General features: G+C 32.8%; 1 protein-coding gene across 1 annotated transcript in view; it reads left to right on the forward strand.

The window, feature by feature from the left end:
- Window positions 1-17,367, forward strand: part of LOC144960136 (serine palmitoyltransferase 2-like) — a 35,111-nt gene extending 17,744 nt beyond the window's left edge. Inside the window, exons 4-13 of the mRNA XM_078893122.1 lie at window positions 1,170-1,315; window positions 4,429-4,553; window positions 4,992-5,085; window positions 5,770-5,875; window positions 6,447-6,666; window positions 6,986-7,112; window positions 8,403-8,538; window positions 10,066-10,195; window positions 12,276-12,374; window positions 16,427-17,367. Of these exons, the coding sequence (XP_078749248.1) occupies window positions 1,170-1,315; window positions 4,429-4,553; window positions 4,992-5,085; window positions 5,770-5,875; window positions 6,447-6,666; window positions 6,986-7,112; window positions 8,403-8,538; window positions 10,066-10,195; window positions 12,276-12,374; window positions 16,427-16,429 (1,186 nt within the window). The 3' untranslated portion in view covers window positions 16,430-17,367. The remainder of the gene's footprint in view (window positions 1-1,169; window positions 1,316-4,428; window positions 4,554-4,991; window positions 5,086-5,769; window positions 5,876-6,446; window positions 6,667-6,985; window positions 7,113-8,402; window positions 8,539-10,065; window positions 10,196-12,275; window positions 12,375-16,426) is intronic.
- The last annotated feature ends 2,433 nt before the right edge of the window (window positions 17,368-19,800 follow it).

Raw genomic sequence — 19,800 nt, forward strand, 5'->3', positions numbered from 1 at the left:
ATCAATCTCATATTCATACATTTTGACACTGTTTCTTTATCTGACCTCTTATGATTCACAAACCTGCTTGCTTCATGCTTTTGTGAATCAATAAAGTTGTCTTATGTTAGTTTAAAGGTGAATAGATAAATGTTCGCAATGTTCACATTTAAATTGTGTATTTCATTGTTTTCACAACGCTTCATTTATCTTTTTAAGCTGGCCATTTGAGACCAAATTTCAATTTCATACAGGATAAATCATCTGGTGCTTTTATTAACGAGCACACTTACTAGATCTGTCACTGCCTTTTCACAGATACATATTTTCTTGAGAGGGTTCTATATATAAAGCGTCTTCCCCGGAGCAGAATGTTCAGGCTAGAGTTTGCTATCATTGTAATAGCAAGATACAATTGCAAGTCGGCTATTTATGTTACAAATCAGGATGCAGGCACTTTTTCTTTCATCTCTTTTATTATGTTGTACATAAATCATTATCACTTTGTCAATCAAGGCCTGGAAAAGTCTCACTTATATTAAATTACATATCTTTATATTCATATCAGTGGTTCTTAGGATATTGGATAATTGCGTAAAATTTGCATTGATTGAAGTGGAGTTATCTTCACCATATAAGATTTTAGACCTCATTATCCTATGCATAATCTTGATGCTGGTAATTTCTGAGTGACTGGTAGCATTTATGTTGGGGCTTTGCAAGTTATGACTCTTTTCATTGGACAAGGAAATCAGATTCATCCCTATCTTGAAATTATCAGTAATTCTAAAAGTCCATGAATGAACAAGGTTACTAAAGAAGGCTTCAGGCTACATGTATAATAGTTTTCTTAGTTCATTGCTTTTTTGTCTATCGTATGACTTATCGGAAGGGTTCTTATTAATTTTTCTCTCTACTGCTTTCTCTGTTTTCAAATTATTTTGTATGTCTGTGTTTTCGCTGATTGTATTCAATGTGTGTGTTTTTATTATTAAGTTATTTTATTTCAATCTTTACATAATGGATTATGTGAACATCAAAATATTTAAATTACATTGATCATGCTTAAAATTTTAATAGATTATGATAACTCTTCATAAATTTAGATTTTTTCATAACCGGAAATTCCTTTACAAGAGTGATAAAATAAAACTTCAATAATTTACCATTTATTATTTTATCCAAACAAGGCTAACAGGTAAAAAGTTGAATGTTATGAATTTTGGCTCATACAATTATTTGGGATTTGCTGAGAATTCTGGCCCTTGCGCAGACAAAGTGGAAGAGATAACAAAGAAGTACGGTGTTAGTGTTTGTGCAAGTAGACAAGAAATGGGTAAGGACAAGATAGATGAGATGAAAGTTGACAAATGATATCTTCTTCCTCATCTTGTTGTTGATGATTTTCTTCTTCTTCTTCTTCTTCTTCTTCTTCTTCTTCTTCTTCTTCTTCTTCTTCTTCTTCTTCTTCTTCTTCTTCTTCTCTTCTTCTTCTTCTTCTTCTTTCTTCTTCTTCTCTTCTTCTTCTTCTTCTTCTTCTTCTTTCTTCTTCTTCTTCTTCTTCTTTTCTTCTTCTTCTTTCTTCTTCTTCTTCTTCTTCTTCTTCTTCTTCTTCTTTCTTCTTCTTCTTCTTCTTCTTCTTCTTCTTCTTTCTTCTTCTTCTTCTTCTTCTTCTTCTTCTTCTTCTTCTTCTTCTTCTTCTTCTTCTTCTTCTTCTTCTTCTTCTTCTTCTTATTCTTCTTCTTCTTCTTCTTCTTCTTCAATTGTTTCTCTGCTGAAGCAAAAACAAAAAGCATTAATTACTAAAAGGTTATAAAACTATGATAAGGATGAACTTTTGACAGATTACAATGGACTAGGTTATTTTGAAGTCAGATTATGATCTTTAACTTCATTGATTAAACATAGGGTGATTTTTATCAAAGCATCTTAAATATTGGGCCAAGGTTGTTATAACTCATCTTGTAGCAAGTCATGAGTTAAAAACCATGAAATTAACTCTCATTAATTCAACATAAGCTGAGCACGAATGGGAATTGAACAAAAAATGAAAAAAAAGAGAAAAAACATTGTATTTGAATTGACGTGTTCAAAACTTAGATTAAATGTGAAATGATCTTTATTGCTTTGAAATAAAGCCGGTACAATTATTTATCAATTGCAGATAACGAAATGCAATGCTTAGAAATGATTTCTTATCAACCCTGGTTGAATGTTGCGTTTTAGGGATCTGTTAGGTGAGCAAGGATTCTCCTCTAAAAGAATGGAAGACAATGATTCTATCACACACCCTAGCTAAGCCCACTATACTGTGCTTCTTGTCTACAAAGCCACCTTGTCTTTTATGTAGCATGTTGTTATTCAATACAAAAAGAAAAGTAAGGCTGTTCCTATTACCTGCAGTCATGGTAATGTTCAGCCCTCTGCTCCAGGCTTTGATTTTATATAAATTTAATCCTTGTTTTTAAATTGATTTGGACTGAGCTGTTGGTCTATTTTGGTGAATGGCAGACATAATTTTATAATTTTTTTATTACCATATCAATCCTCTTTTTGTCACTTGCCCATAGCTGCCATTCCTACTGGAAATTGTGGGAGACTCCCGCATTTTTAGTTCGCTCCCGCCCGTAACACCGATCTCCCGCATTATCGTGCGGTAGCCTGACTGTAGGCCCAGGCCTAGAACCCGTGTTAGCCTACCATGCGGGTCTTTTCGGTTCTTTCGGTAACGTACGTGAAATTCAGGTCCTCCGTTTTGTAAACGTAAGTGAGTTTAAGTCGTTTGGTATTGTGGTAGATTTATAATCGGAAAGGCCAATACCGAATCCGTTCTTTTTAGTGAAGTTAAATAGCTCTACATGGATGATATCGATTGTAATTAAAGTATTCAGATACATTTATTTATCTCCCTGATTTTTTTCTGAATCTCCCTGATTTTCTGACCAAAACTCCCTCTTAATAAGCTTGGTGGGTTGGCAGCTATGCTTGCCATACTGGTGGACAGAGAGCAGCACCTTTGAACTTTTGAGTACTGCTGGCAACTCCTATCTTTCCCATGGATTTTATATATTATCATTAATTACCATGTTTTTGACATGCTAGACAAAGGTCAAAGTAAGACTAGTATTGTTTACTTTTGTAGGGTTATCTTAGATTTTTGTAATTGAAAGTGTCAAATGAAATTAAGATCTCACTATCGCCTCATCAATTCACTGATAACACCAGTTTAAGTCAATTGATAAACATGACAAGACATTCAAAATGTCATTGTGTTACATATTGACATTTCTACATTGATCATTCAATTGACCTGATTGTCTATATTTGGAAAAGAGGCCAATCTCTGGGTGTTGACCCCTAAAGTGCTTTATTTTAATCTCAGTTATCAACTAATTGTTTCACCCGCCAAATTAAGGTGGTTTTGTATTCAGGGTCAGCATTTGAATTAGATCAATTTTTATTTAATTGTCTTTATTCAATTTCCTTAAAATAAAAACAATAATACATCATCATCATCGTCGTCATCGTCATCATTATTATTATTATTATTTTTTTTTTTTTTTATTTTATTTTTTTTATACGACTCTCACTAGAAGCATTTCTGGCCAAAAGAAATACAAATGATCAAAAGTTGACAAAAGAAAAAGTAAAATGCCAAAGGAAAATTATTTGATTTAGAAGTGTAAAGGACTGGTCTTTATGGCATTAAAATTCTTCAACTTTGAAACAAAATTTGGCTGATGACTATAGGAAATAAATGAGTCAACAGGGGATTGAGAAGGACAAAAGTAAGGATTACCGTTGGAACTAAGAAGGGTTAGGAGGGAGAGTCAGAATAGCCATCCAGGGTGCAATGACTTTAGGTAATAATATATTTTATTGCTTGATGTATTTTACATGTATGATATTGGTACCTATCTACTCTACAAATACAGTTGTCTTACTTATTTTATGATTTAGACAGCCGACTTAGTGTTAGGATTTTGATGCGCAACTATAACATATTTTAAAGAATAAATTGTAACACAAACCAACAGTGCTGAAATTGCAAGGGGCAAACTGTCAAAAATACCAAAGACAAAATTAAATTATGCTATGGTTTTAAAGAAAAGTCAAAAAGACTTCTTTCTAAATATTCACTGTAATGATCTCAATCCAGCTTGCATAAATGTTACATAACTTATTTTTAATGTTTTACAAAAAATATACTAGTACTTATGTCTGTGTCTGTGGGGTGATTGCAGGTATGTACACATTTGATTCATAATTGACTTTTGATGTGAAAGAACTCACAATGGATTTGGCTTATGTTGTTGTTTGGTAGTGTAGCAGGTGTCATGGTTTGATCCTATTTTAGTGTTCTGAGAAAATGCTTCATGATGAAAGAAACTATTTTTAAAAAAAAAGAAATTTGTCTTTCATACTATTTCCTTCATATTACTGCGACAGGCTATTTGGACATTCATCGAGAACTTGATGACTTGGTTGCAGAGTATCTTGGTGTGGAAGCAGCCATCACTGTGCCAATGGGATTTGCCACAAATTCACTCAATATGCCTGCTCTTATGGAGAAGGTGATTTACTGCCAAACATTTTTTTCTTAAATTCCTTGTTTTTCCTAAAACAACTCAACTTTCTCCTTGTTTTGCAAGGTTTAATGAGTTTTCATGTAGGTTAGGTTAGATATTAGTCTTCTGTTATATAAAGTTACATGAATATTTTTATCTGTATGTGTGTAGATTGTTTTAATGTTTTTAATAGATACATTGTTGTGAATTTGAATTGTGATTTTGAAATGTTATTAAAATGATGAAATCAAGCATTTATGTCATTTAGAAAAGTATAAAATAGAGAAAATGAAGGTGTTTGCTCTTGAATGAAGGTGTATGCTCTTGAGAAGCTGTGCTGAAATAGTTTAGGTGATCAATCAACCTTGATGATAGTTTAATAATTAAATTCAATACAGTTTTCATTGATAGCTGTACTTATTGTTCTTTCTTTTACGTTTACAGGGTTGTCTTATTCTTAGCGATGAATTGAACCATGCATCTTTGATCTTGGGTTCTCGTCTCACTGGAGCCATTATCCGTACATTCAAACATAACAGTGAGAATTTTGATTATAGTTTACTGCAACAGAAAAGCACTTATCTTTAGTTTTGAGTCCATTATAAGGAACAAAGTTAAGCTGAAAAGTTCATATAAGTTCTGTTTTGCTTTTCACAATTTTTCATTATCCCCCCAGTAGGCTAGGAATGAAAAATATATTTCTTTCAATTTGTCTCTTGTCAAGCACCCTTTTTGTCCTAGCACACTTAGAATCTCTGTCACTGCCAATTGCCAGGTAATCATTCACACCCGAGCAGACAGGGGTTATGTGTGTAAATTGACTCATTTCTAAACACAAGGCTGTGTTCAGAGATCAATCATCATCCGTATGGTCTCAGAACAAACTTAACATCATTTAAATCTATCAAAGCACTATCGCATTTATAATGATACTATTTAATTTCGGTTGGTGTCATATAATTGATTTAAATATCTGAGTTCATAAGTTTGTAGAATGCCTTTTCTTCAACCAAATTTTTGTGAAAAGTGCATTTATCTTATCCCCATCATCATTTTTAAGTGGTGAACCTAATGTTCTCTTCATACAGGAATTTCTCAATTATATGTTTTCAGAAAATAAATGATTTTGCATTCTCATGCCAATAATAATACAATATCACTGACAAAATTTGTAATGACCTGATTTTGTTAAATTCTCATGACTATTACTTTTTAATAAAAGACATGACAGATCTTGAAAAGAAATTGAGGGATGCAGTGTGTGAAGGCCAGCCAAGAACTCACAGACCTTGGAAAAAGATCCTCATTGTTGTAGAGGGTGTTTACAGGTTAGTTCCTTAAATCTTAATCTTTTTTTAACATAATTAATTTATGGCTACAAGGAAGGAATCAGAATTAGACTTGATTCAGTATAAAAAAGACATTAAATTAAATAAATTGTCACCAAAATCAAATGAATAATCTTCGAAGTCCTTTCACAACAAGGTTTTTGTAATGATTTTTTTTTTCAGGGGGGGGGGGGGGGGGGGTATTGCTCAACATAACTTATGCAGCTATTTGTTTTTATCAAGTCCATATTTTAATCAGCATATTTGTTCGTCAATAAGTTTGGATTTTTATTACATTTGCATTTCACTACAGTAATACTTATAAACAGTTCATAACTTATTTCTTATTTTGTATTTTTGCACTTTGAAGACAACATTAGAAATAAAGCCATTTAGATGTTTTGTAATGCATAAGTCTAATTATTTGTTATAGGTATGAATATAGAAAATTAGATATAATAAGTGTTACATTCAGCAGTCTCACAATTTACTCCTAAATCTGATAACATTTGTATGCTTATATATGTTGTAAGTCCCAATAAGATAAATTTCATTCGAATTATGTTTACAGTATGGAAGGCTCAATTGTCCGACTCCCAGATGTCCTCCGTCTCAAAAAGAAATACAAAGCCTATGTGTACTTAGATGAAGCTCACAGTATTGGAGCCATGGGTCCCCATGGTAAAGGAGTGATTGACTACTTTGGCCTTAATCCTAAAGATGTAGATATACTAATGGGAACATTTACAAAGAGCTTTGGTTCTGCAGGTGGCTATATTGGAGGCACAAAGGTAACATTCTATTATCCTTTCTATTGAATTAAAAAACAAAAACAATAACAACAACGATAAAAAAACATAAAGTAAAATCTAGTTTTCCTTCATGAATAGAAATTTTTCTATATTTTAAAATGGAAATTTTCATCCATTTTGTCCAATCCTTTATTTTTTAAGTGGATTTTTAACATAACTTGTTATCAGAAGACTAGATCTCTGTTGTATTCACCATGGATTTTATAATGAGAGTGTTCAACCACAAATGTAGTGATGTTTCATTTTTCATTTATAATATACCAATGTATTGGGGTGTATTTTTTTGTTTTACTTCCAGCGTTTAATCAACCACTTGAGGACATCCTCCCACAGCTCAATATATTCAGCAGCCATGTCACCCTGTGTAGCCCAGCAGGTAATCAGTTCAATGAGTATCATCATGGGCAAGGATGGCACAAAGGAAGGTTAGTAAATCAAAAGGTTATGTTTATTTTGATATTTCAAAATATTGATAAGAAAATGTCCTGTTTTTAATAATTAGGTTAATGAATTCAAATCCAATTATTGATTTAACTATAACTGTCACTGTTAATTGATTCAAATGAAAATAAAGGGACTTTTGTTTTAAAGATAAAGTAAGCTTTGAAGTTTACCAAAGTTATTAATGTGTGGCTATGTAGTCTAGTGGTATGACACTCGCTTTCAGATCAGAAGGTCCTGGTTTCAATCCTCGTTGTTGAGTCCTTGGAAAAGGCTCTTTACTCACATTCTCTCAGCATACTCGGGTGTAAAATGAGTACCTGGCCATTAACAGTGTTGTCTCTGTCAAAAAAAAAAATGTAATATTGCCTAACAGACATCATGTCTCGTTCAACACATTACATGTTGCTGTTTGTTTGGGACCCCTTGTAAAGTGCTTTGAGCACGTTTAGTGGATATTGCATTATATAAAAGCTCATTTTTTTAAATTAATTTTTTTTTTTTTAAATTGACGTCCCTTCTTTAAAATCGATGACTCCTAATATATGGACAATATATGTATTGCCCTTCATTACTGTACTACATATTTTATGGTTTGGAAATATTTGGCAGTTCCATAAGCACATAAACATTAATAATTCAGAAAAGTGAGTGGAGAAAAAAAAACTTCGCGGCGATGGATGCTCGAACTCTGACCTTACTGTTACGACAACTCTGTGTACCGCGAGAGGGTAGATCTATAGTCGAGGCTTTCCACCGCTAAAAAAAATAGTGGTTCAAGCATTGTCTCTATCTTGAACTGTTCTCCTGACTTCTTTAAGTCATGGGTTCAACAAACACTGCAAAGTTTGTTAGCCAGCATTTAAGCTTAAATGCCTGTTAAAAAGTCAACAAATCTTGATAAAAATTGAATTTTGTATGTGTTTTGTGGTAAATTTTGCTTAATTCAATAGATATGTTTTAGAGACAATTTTGTCTTAATAAAGATGATGTTTTAGAGACAATTTTGTCTTAATAAAGATGCTGTTTTCAAATTTAACTTTTATTCCAAAGCATTTTCAGTGTTGATATTTTTTTTTTAAAAATGAAATGAAACATTCAGAATATTTGATCATGCCTTTCATGTTGATCACGTTTTTAATTTTTAAATCTTGAAATTCAAAATTTCATCTTTTGGCATGAGAGGAAATGCAACAGTGTTTGTCTTTCTAATCTTGTTGGAACAGTCAATATATTAGCCTGCACTGCAATCCAATTTCCTTGATTTCTATCAGGTCTAAAGAGAATCAGGCAACTTGCATGGAATGCCCGATACTTCCGCAGACATCTACAAGAGAGAGGCTACATCATTTACGGCAACAAGGATTCTCCTGTTGTTCCCCTTCTCTTGTACATGCCTTCCAAAGTAGTGTAAGTGAAACATCTTTTAAACTCTTGTTTCCATTTGTTGACACTGATGTCAGACTATCATAATTATGATAATATTTACCTTAGACCTGTAAATTCTCAGTCAATTAACTGAAATCAGTCAATTTGTCACATTCAAATATTTAAAAAAAGGAAAGAAAGAAATAAATAAATAAATAAATAAAGAATTCACAAATCGTAGTCCATGACCGTAAAGTAATTAGGAGTGTTCCACAGTGCTATGCATAGCTCATGGGGACCGTTTATATTAACGATGTATATATTGCCAAGACTAAGCGACGCTTTTTATAAAAGGCGTGTCTGAACACTTCCCTGGGTATTTTCACACATCCTTCGTTAAATTATTTTTTCACTTTCCAAACCCGTCGTGATCCCAACTGTAGCCAATTTTAACTGAGCCACCAAGCGATAAATTTCACTGTTTCATCTAAGCCAAAATTGACCACATTTACCTGGCGAGTCTCAAAACTATGATAAAGTAAATTGCGAATGCCGGAAGTCCGTTATGTAGACACCTTCAAATCGAAAGTTAGGATAGATTGCTACAAGAACATTTCGATTGCCTCACGTTGTAAACAAACTGGTTGACCGTTTCTTCACTGATTGAGTACCTGATTATAAGGAACAATGGTAAGTAGCTTAATTAATTCCCGTGCAATCAGGACGTTTTCTGCCATTGTTTTGCTCAAGCCCAAGCGAGCTTGCTGTTTTGTGGCGATTTACCTTCATTTCGATTCTTTGAATTTTTCCGCTACGCCTGCCAAAGTTTCTTCTTGATAATTCACTTCTACTTAATAATTCAGTGTATTGGCCTGAAGTCATATTTATTTAAGTTTTTTTCTTCTGTCATTTACTGATTGAAAATCAAGTTTGCTCATTGCTACATTATTCTAATGTTCTCACAATGGTTGAGCTGTTCATGGATCGCAATTCAATTCAGACTTGTCGAGCATCGACATCGATAAAGATGTGAGGAATAAATTCAATTGGTCATGGCTAGAAGTTAAAGATGATAATGGTGATTATTTTTCTGACTATGTCAAAAAAATTCCAGAGGCAGGAATATGACTTTGATGAAGTCATCTTTACCTATATGAATGACATGCTTATTTAGCATTCCTTCTACATCAAATTATGGCAGTCATACTTCCAGTAAGAAATAACACCCACTATTTTAATATATTTTATTTATCACTCTGCTCTCCAATGATGCCCTTATTTTTAAAAAAATAATTGAATCTTCAGTTTGTCGAAGAGTTTCAGTCAATTTTTATAGAGCTCATTTACAGGTCTATTACCTTTTGTGAGCTGTGCAAATGATTTAGTTGATAAGAGACAGTATAAGGTAGTGATTTTTTTTTTTTTTTGATATTTTTTTTTGTACTACAGCTTTCTTCTCAAATTAATATATTAAAAAATAATAATGAGCACTGTGATCTAAAATTCTGTTCAGGCTTATCTTGAAATACAGACAAACAAATTAACACTTTGTTTTTTTTTAATCCATAGTATGTTTAGTCGAGAAACATTGAGGAAAGGAATGGCTACAGTTGTGGTGGGCTTCCCAGCCACTCCACTCATTGAAACAAGGGCAAGATTCTGCTTGTCCGCTGCTCACACCAAGGAGATGCTTGATGAGGTGAGGATAATTTTGTACATTTTTTCCCCAATAATGTTACCTGTGCTATTACATTAAAATCTCACATCAGTAGCTTTCTCTTTTTATAAATAAGAACAAAATCGATCTTAAGTGAAGATATTTATATCAAGCACCTTATCTATTGTATATATATATATATATATATATATTGGTGTAAAAAAAGGTTAGGAATTCACACTGTCTTGGTTTAATATTTTGAAAAGTATGAGGGTGAGTCAAAAAGTAATGGGACAAATCTCCTATTGAGTTCATTTCTTTTTCATGTGACGTCATATTTGGCTCAAATTGAACTTACACATGTACTCTTTAAACCAAAACTTAAAATTTTAATTCTGTCAAGTATTAGCAAAATATTGACAGTTCAAAATGACTGCCCCCCATGGTGTCCATCAGCGATAGAAAGCTGTCATTGAATTTCTTGGGAAGAACCTTCGAGTAACATTTTCAACGCATTGGTAAAGTCTATAAAACTCAGGCATTTTGTAGAGATAGTGTTTTAGGTGGGTTGAACCTGAGTCGAAGAGACAATCATTGGAATGGCACCATCCCTCTTCCCCAAAGACCAAAAATTTAAAACCTGAGAAAATTATGCCTACAGTGTTTTGGGACATCAGAGGTGTAATCCTCATTGATATCCTACCACAGGGAGCCCATGTCAACTCTGAACGATACAAATAGACCTTGAAAAAACTGAAAACAAGAAATCATCGACTTAAACCGACTTTCGAGATGAAACTACTATGGTTTCTTCATGAAAATGCCCTTCCACGCACAAGTGCCAGGAAAAGGGAGGTAATGTCATCATTTTGATGGACAACGTTGTCTCTCCCCTCCTTATTAATTCACCAAACTTGACACGTTCGAAACTTTCGCCTCTTTTGCCCACTGAAGGAGGAATGAGGGGACATCACTTTGAAGATGATGAAGAAGCTATTACGGTTGTGAAAATTTGGCTCCAAGTTCAGGCAACTCAAATTTATGAGGATGGGATACATGACCTTACAAAAAGGTGGACTGTGGCTATTGAGCGAGGTGGAGACTGAGTTGAGAAGTAGCATTCTGCTTGGCTAATACCAAGCTTTAATTTGAGGTATAATTCATGAAAGTGAATCAATTTGTTTTAAAGTAATAAGCAGGGTCCCATTACTTTTTGACTCAGCCTTGTAGTTCATGACACAGCCCAAGAGAAGGTGAAATACAGAAGAAAAAATTCTTGTTTGATAAAGGCTTGAATCTCAAGAGTTTTTTTGTGTTTTGTTTTGTTTTGTTTTTTTTTGTTTTTTTTGGACATACGTCCATTACAAGAATTATGCTACCACAATGAAATAATTTGATATATTAATTTGTAATTTTTTTGCAAACAGCCATGAATATGATGCTACAGATTGTATTACTATTTTATTTTAACTCAGTATTATATGCATTTAAATGAAGACATGCTCAGAGGAGTTAAGATTTCTTTGGAAAAATAAATTAACGATTTGTCATGCCTTTTCATAATTTCAATAATTCAACAGCAAAAGCTTATTGTTTAACTTGAGCTTCTTGTCCCTCATTAAATTGTCAAAAGTTTTTTTTTTTTGGTGCTCTCTTTACATTTCTTTTAAGGTTATTTAAGTTTCACATAGAAGGAACAATATTGATGTCACTCATCTCTTTGTTATTGTTTTAAGGAGAAGTTCTCACTAAATTCTATCAGTCAGATCATAAACGTTCAAGGCCACACTTAGTTTTTTGTGTTGATACATAATATCCAGCTGGCGGATGTTGTATTTTACCTAAATGCAATGCATCAATATGAATGATACAGATTTTGTTGGCACGTCCAGTTGAAGAAATCTAATATTAAATATTGTGGTACCTAAAGATCAACATGGGCATCTACAAAAATTCTGATGAACTTGAAATTCAGAACTTTCCATAAAATTGTGAAATGGATCAAAAATAATTAAGAGATTTTTATTTTCCAATCTCAGTTTTGAATATCTCGCAATGAGGTTTTCTTGTTCAGAGGACCTCAAACAAGTTCAGTTTAATTTTATAATGATATATTTTTCAGGCCTTGAGAATAATTGATGAAGTTGGAGATATGTTGAGGTTGCGCTACTCAAGCAAGCCAGCCCCCGACTTTTCAGAGAAGGATATCCAGCTTATTGAGGTAAGGTTATCAATTATTTAGATATATATCATTGAGTGATGAAGGGTCTTTGGCTCCCCAATCCTCCTTATCTTCGATAGTCTCAGAAAATTGGTGTTTGTTCATTTATCTCTCTTATTGCCCACCTGAGACATGTAACTGTCTACCTTTGACACATTATAACTCAAGTCCAATGGCATAATCTGCAGATATTTATGCAAATTAGATTTCCTCATTTCACAATGGTTTTCTAGATAAATAGATTTACAATGTTGCTGATATCAAGACTGTGGCTGATATCTACTTGAAAAAATATTTTTTGAGGCTGTTCCATTGCCTGATGGCAGTGGGGGGGACGGAGTCCTTTTTATTTGAGGTTGTTTTGTATTGTGGAATGGCATATCTGCTGCTTTGATAATGTCTGGTGTTTATGTAATGTTGCTTGAGAAAATGTTGTGGTAAATTTGTATTGATCGCTCTGTTACTGGAATAGAAGGCAGTGTGAAAAAGGGGCTTATCATTCGTCTTGGTTTCTTGTGTTCTCTACTATTTAGTCAAGGGCTATTCTGATGTATTCTGGTTTGCATGAGTTACTTTGGATCACTAATCAGAAACTGTTGATAATTGACAAATGCAAACAACGGTTAAATAGCATATGTGTATTTAAATATTATTGACATAAAGTATGCCATTTATAACAACTTCTTTTAGCCTTGTCTAAAAAAGTAAAATCAAAAGACCTACCCAAAATTACACAGATTTCATTTCTTTGTGTTCTCAAATTTTCATAGAATCTCCTTCTTGTTAACTCCTGTATAAGAGGTATTTTTTCATGAATTGGATCTGTTCTTTTTAGAGTAATTTTTCCCCAAACTGGATCTGAACTGTTCTGTAGTTTGAAGTTTGATCTTCAACGGCAGCTGTGATTGCCAAGAATAATCTGCAATGAGTTTCACATTGAACTGTTGATCACTTTGAGATCAGAAGATTGATTAGGCATTTTGCCCAACATTTTTCTCAGAACAAAATTTTATTGAAGATCTGTCATTCTAGCTTTATACTTTTTTCACTATACAATTCTGTAAAAATATACAAAAATGGAAAAGTTGTTAATCAAACTGAAAAATGGACGAATAAACAAACAATGATATTCTAACTTTAAAGAAGATAAACAAAGAAATAGAAATATGGACATTATCTGGGTAATTTTTTTTAACATTATCTGCAAGTTATTTGTTGTGTTTCCCCCTTTTCCAAGCTTTGTTCATAAAACTCAAGAGCAATTGTGATTTAATAATAATAAATGTACATTTATATAGCACTTATGTCAAAGCTTCGAAGCACTTCACATTGATCATCTGTAAAAATATTACATACTACAGATTCGGACACACGAACACAAGCTCATATGCATCCAATCACACACACGTACTCACACACATCCATAGACGCACTGTACATATACATTTTACATACACACACGTCATATACATGTGCACACACAGTATGCATATTTACACACACACACACACACACACACATATATATATATATACAGTAAAATTACTTTAAACCGAAAGAAGCTAAACCGAAAAATACCTTAAACCGCAAAGAATTTAATAAATTGTACTAGATTCTTCATTATCTTTGTACTAATTCTTACGATGAACCGAAATACTTCTAAGCAGGACTTTCTTTAAACCGAAACAACTTGAGAGACCTTCCCTTTTTCTCTCTCTATTTTTCTTCAAAAATTCGGGAAGAAGGCCACACGCAATAATGCCCGGCGATATTAAACAAAGAGCGTAAGTATAAGATGAGGGTGATGGGTGGGGTGGGAGGGGGGGGGGGGCGGTAGGCAAACACTTCAATCACTGCACTTGGGTTTGGCCAACACCACAATCGCACAGACTGGAAAAGGAAGACAGCGGGTGACTGGCAGGCGAAAAATGAGGAAAGATGGGGAGTTGGGGTGTAAAATCACGCAAGCGAGATGTTCTCGCTCGTGTGTTGATGCTTTGGAACTGACAAATTTTCAACACGAGAATAAGGAGGGAGGGGGGGGTGGTAGACAACTTACCATTGACATGCCACTTCATTTCCACTTTGTTTAAATGTGTGTGTGGGGGGGGGGGGGGGGTGAGGTTCTATGTAACTAGGCCTTTGAACCTAATGGCTTCTCAACAAAAGAGGGGTGTGTAGTAGACAGCTTAGCATTGACACGCCTTTTCATTTCCATTTCACTTCGCCTCTGAGTAGCTGCGCGTCATTCATTATCAATTATCGCACAAGAACTTTCGATCTTATTTTAGTTTAGCATTTTACTAAAAGATGTCTAAAAGAAAGCACTGTGCTTACACGTTGGAGTTTAAAATCAAAATACTATGTGAAGTCGATGAAAAAAAAGTTGATCAAGACAGAGATATGTAAAATACACGGCATCCCGAACTCAAGTCTTTCAATAATTTTGAATTGAAAACGAAAACCCCCAAAAATATTTTTTAAACACACCAAAAAAACAAAAACAAAAATTTAATGGTTACGAAGACGGCATTTATTCAACAACTCCATTTAACGGGAAACCTATGATACGATTAAATGAGCAAATTCCTTAAACTTAAATAGTTACTACCTTGAAAAACATTGCAAAACGGGAACTTGCTTTAAACCAAAATGTCTTTAAACCGAAATGGTTTAGAAGGTCCCCAAAATTTCGGTTTAAAGTAATTCTACTGTGTATATATATATATATATATATATATATATATATATTATATATCAGTGATGATAATCTTCCACAGAATTCAGGGATTTGGGGATTTTCTCAGAAATTTTCAGCTGATTTCGTCGTGTCAAACATTTTCCTCTGATAAAAGCTCAGGTCAAATGGTGGATCTGTAAAAAAAAATCACCATCTTGTCTTGTTTCATATTTTGACACCTGTGCTCAGTTATATGAATTTTGGTGACACTCCCATTTTTATGGCTTAAGTCTAAACATAATGGCGCCAGATGTCAAAAGTGAGACAATGTAATTGATGGTAGACAAGGAGGGGGTTGAGGGAGGAGGTAAATGAGTCTAGATTTTATTTGTAAGTAGGTCAAGAGTGGTAGTACAGTTATAGGTCCGTTTAAAAAGACAATATTAAAACTTCCCCCTAATAAAAAAAAAAAAAGCCCCATCAACTAAACTTTCTCTCTTTTCTCTCTCTCTCTCTCTCTCTCTCTCTCTCTCTCTCTCTCTCTCTCTCTCTCTCTCTCTCTCTCTCTCTCTCTCTCTCTCTCTCTCTCTCTCTTTCTTTCTTTTTCACTCTCCACTTGCACTCTTTCTTTGTCCCTCTCCCTCTCTCTTTCTGTTTATCTCTTCCATCGTTCCCTTATCCATATATCTCTCTCATCCATTCTTGTATCACTCTTCATGTTAACTTTATATACGCCATCTGGTTATAGAGAGATGATATTAATCTGTTAAAATTATAAGGGGTGCTCAACTTAATTTAATCTTTTTACCTTTGTTGTTACAATGTTTTACAATTTTAATTATCCTTTGGATCAGAGCTGTTTTTTTTTTTTTTTTATTGACAAGAAATTGAAATGATCAGCAGAGGGAATATTAAAAAATTTTCATTTTTGTAGAAAGCAATAATCCCTCTCCTGTTCCCCCCACCCCAACAATCATAAGGTGAAATTTTGAGTCAAATTCAGATACACCTTCTTAAGATGAAATAGTCGTTACAAAAAAAATGTTAAATAGTTTGGAATGATTTTAGATCATTTAGATATCATACCTGAATATTGCATATGGTCATATTTTTATTAAAATTCTTTCCTATTATTAATATATTTTAAAATCTGAAAGAAAAAAAAAATTGTTAAAGAGTAATAAATGAGTAATAAATTGATGGTGATGATGACGATGACAATGATGATCATTACTATCATCATCATGACTAGTAATGATGATGGGTAATTAGTCTAGGTAATTTTTTATTTGATCACTGTTGATTGAATGCAAAAGACAAACGCAGTGAATACTTTTTGATTGTTTTTTTTTCTCTTGTTTACTTTCCTCAGTGATTGTGGTTTAAAAGATCAAGGATGACAAATTAAAAGAAAGGATTCATCTGAATCATTTCCATCATCGGATATTCCACTCATTGTAGAATGAGGAAACTTAATCTGCAGCTAAATCTCATCTCATGATTTTCGTTTAAATATTACACCGATTTAGATTTCTTTTTTCTTTCTTTCTTTCTTTTTTTTTTTTTTTTTTTTTTTTTTTTTGAGAGAGATATTTATATTGTCATGCTGTCGGGTACAGTATGTTGAAGTTTTCCAACAAAGAAAGATTGGGTTTGGGTTTTTTGGAGGTTTCTTTTTTTTGAGAGATATTTATAGTGTGATGCTGTTTGGTACAGTATGTTGAATTTCTCCAACAAAGAAAAAAATAATCGTATAAAAAAAATTATTGAGATTGCTGTTAACTTAATTGATGACTTTTACTTCAATCCTAATTGCCCTCTTCCTATTAATGTTATTTTAAGACGGGTTTATGATATGATGAATTGGCTGTGATGAGTTATTATTCATGGATTCAAACATTCAACTGCATGGTTTATTGAAATGCATAAATGAGGGAGGGGGGGGGGGGTAATTGAGAACATTGTTGAGGCAATCATATATTTTATGGATGATTATGCAATATGATGAGATTGTGCCTGCAACGGAACAGTTGGAGAACATATATATTAATCAACTTAATATTAGTAGATAATTTTTCAATATCATTGATGGTGAATAGTTTTAGGTTTCAAATTACATTACACTGATAAGGCCTTAGAGTGAGAATAATAATCATGAAAAATAGAAGAGCTTATTGAACATATCTACCCTCTTGGATTTTTAAGTATTTGATATTTTTATCAACAAATGTTCTTTTCGGTAAACAAAGTCATTGCAACACAACCGTTTGATAGTATGCACACAATATATTTTAATGTTATGCACATCCCAACATGCCAACTAAATTATCATAGACATACAAAAGAATGATTTTGATGTAATGTTTTTTCTCTCTTCTGAAATACATTTTCATGCATGATTTTTTTTGGTGTTAACTTTCTATATCATTTTTTTTTTAAGTATTTACTCCTGATTTTTTTTTTTTTCTATCAATAACTTGGTTATTTTTCTCTTTAAAAAAAATGGATTCCAGATTAAATGATTTTTTCTTCAAAATGTTCCATTCTGATTTTCATCATTCAAAGTCGTCATCGAGTTTATCCAGAGTTTGGTCACTTTTCTACCATGCTAATATATTTTTGTATATGTACAATTTGATACATTGATTTTATAAAAAGAGAATATTGTGAGAATGCCAGATTTATTTATTTGATGTGCATAATCCATGAATCAATCATGACTAAATGTTCCGAGTAATTTATTGTTTTATCTTTTTTTATTTGATATTTATATATATATTTTTTGTGTTGATTTTCCATTTCTTCATTTATTGTGTGATCTGCTTGTTTTATATGAAACTGTATGATGCTTATAATGAAGTTTTTTTGGGTTTTTTGTTTTTTTTTTTTTTTTGTTTTGTTTTTTTGGGGGGGGGGGGGGGGGGGTAGGGTTTTGTTTTGTTGTTATTTTGTTTTTCAACAAGAATTAATTTTTTCCCAACTGACTTGTTTGAGATAATATATTTTGATATGTGGTAAATAAATGTGATAAATCAAAATGTTGAATGTTTCGAAAAACTTACTAGAATTGTTTTGAATCTTTTTTATCATGAACATGTCTGAAAGCACAGATTTCCTCAACTGCTCAAGAGCGTGCTCTTTCCTGAGTAGAAGATCAGGTTGTGAATACTTCTTTAAAGACTTGGAAGGATTTTTAACCAAATTTTGTCAGTGTTTTCCTTTCTATTTATATATCACTTTAATGTTTATAATTGAAATCTTGGGTGAGGTCTTTGGGCAGGAGGTCACACTGTGTCTTCTATCCCCTATATCTGTTTTTCAAGTTGCTTTCTGTCTTTGTCTTGGAATGGGATTTCATAGTTTTATCCTAGGCCCGGCGGAAGTTCTTGACTGGGAGGGAAACAGTAAAATGTATAGTTACAGTTTTAGGAGATGATATTTTTTTCCTTGAAAATCATCTCTCTGTTATGTCCTACTGTTATTCGTTTTATTTTTAACATATGTTTTGTAACTATTTGAAACAAAACAAATAAAATCAGATTAACTGTTTGTAAATGGTCTTTTTAGGGTTAACTGCCATGTATTGTCAGATGAACCATAGCTACATCCATAATGGTTTTGCCATTCTTTTTTTTTTTTTTATCACTATTGCTATTGGTCACATAGCAGCCGTACAAATGCATTTTAAATCGCGTTCTTGAAAATTTCATTTCGATTTGTTTTTGTTTTTTTAATATTCTACAAACGAATTGCCCCTTTTTGAAAATGTCATATTTTTGAGTGAACATTTTTTCAATGGATAACCAACAAATGTTTTTCAGAGTTGCAGCTAACTTTTTTTTTTTAGATTCTTGAATGGTTTTTAAATATATTTCATAAATAATAACATATCTTGAAATGATTATCTCTAGATTTATACAAGACTCATAGTCTAAAGGATTTTTTCAGCACTATTTTTGTTAGGTGGAAATAACATAGATCTTATATAAATTATTGAATTTAGGTTTCTTTTTAGTAATTCGGTTTTGGTCTTGAAATTATTTAAAAAATGAAGTCATATAGAAAATAGAAATGTTTATTTTTTTCTCTCTCCTTTTTTTTTTTTAGCCATTGTGTTTCGATTTCTCAACACTGTTTTTCCTAACAGACTGCAAGTTAAAGGGAATGTTATTAGGACAATAATGGATAAACATGATAATATAATTAACACACTTGATTATGTTTAAAATAATACTGTAAATGGTGCCTCATTTTCAAGTATTCATTGGCCTTTGATCTAGGAACAGGATAACCATCGTACAAGAATAGCATACTCAAGTGGAAACAAAACATACTCAACAAAATAGTCGTGTGTAATTTTAAGCATGATATATTATTGTTATAGTTAAATCTTACACGCTTCTTCTTATATTGCCTATAGAAAGAACGAAATTGGCGTCACTCAGCTCTTTGTTATTGTTTTTAGCCAGCCATTTTTATGAGTAGTTCTCACAAAATTGTATTAATCAGGCTATAAACGTCTATGGTTACACATTGTTTTGTGTTTTGGTTCGTTCCATTCATCTGGGGGATGTTTAGTTGTTTAACTAAGCGCAAAGCATCAATTGAATTTGTTTGATCTTCATTGTCAATGTGTGACAAAGCTCGAGTTTGACTATTTCCCAATTTGGCGTTTTGAAAAATTGGCAGGTCTGAGATTGCCCTTTTCTGGGTGGGAATCCTGACCTCCTATAGCGGGCAGGGAGG

This window comes from Berghia stephanieae, chromosome 1 (assembly GCF_034508935.2).
Source record: "Berghia stephanieae isolate SIO BIC M18660-M18661 chromosome 1, UCSD_Bste_1.3, whole genome shotgun sequence".
Classification (NCBI taxonomy): domain Eukaryota; kingdom Metazoa; phylum Mollusca; class Gastropoda; order Nudibranchia; family Aeolidiidae; genus Berghia; species Berghia stephanieae.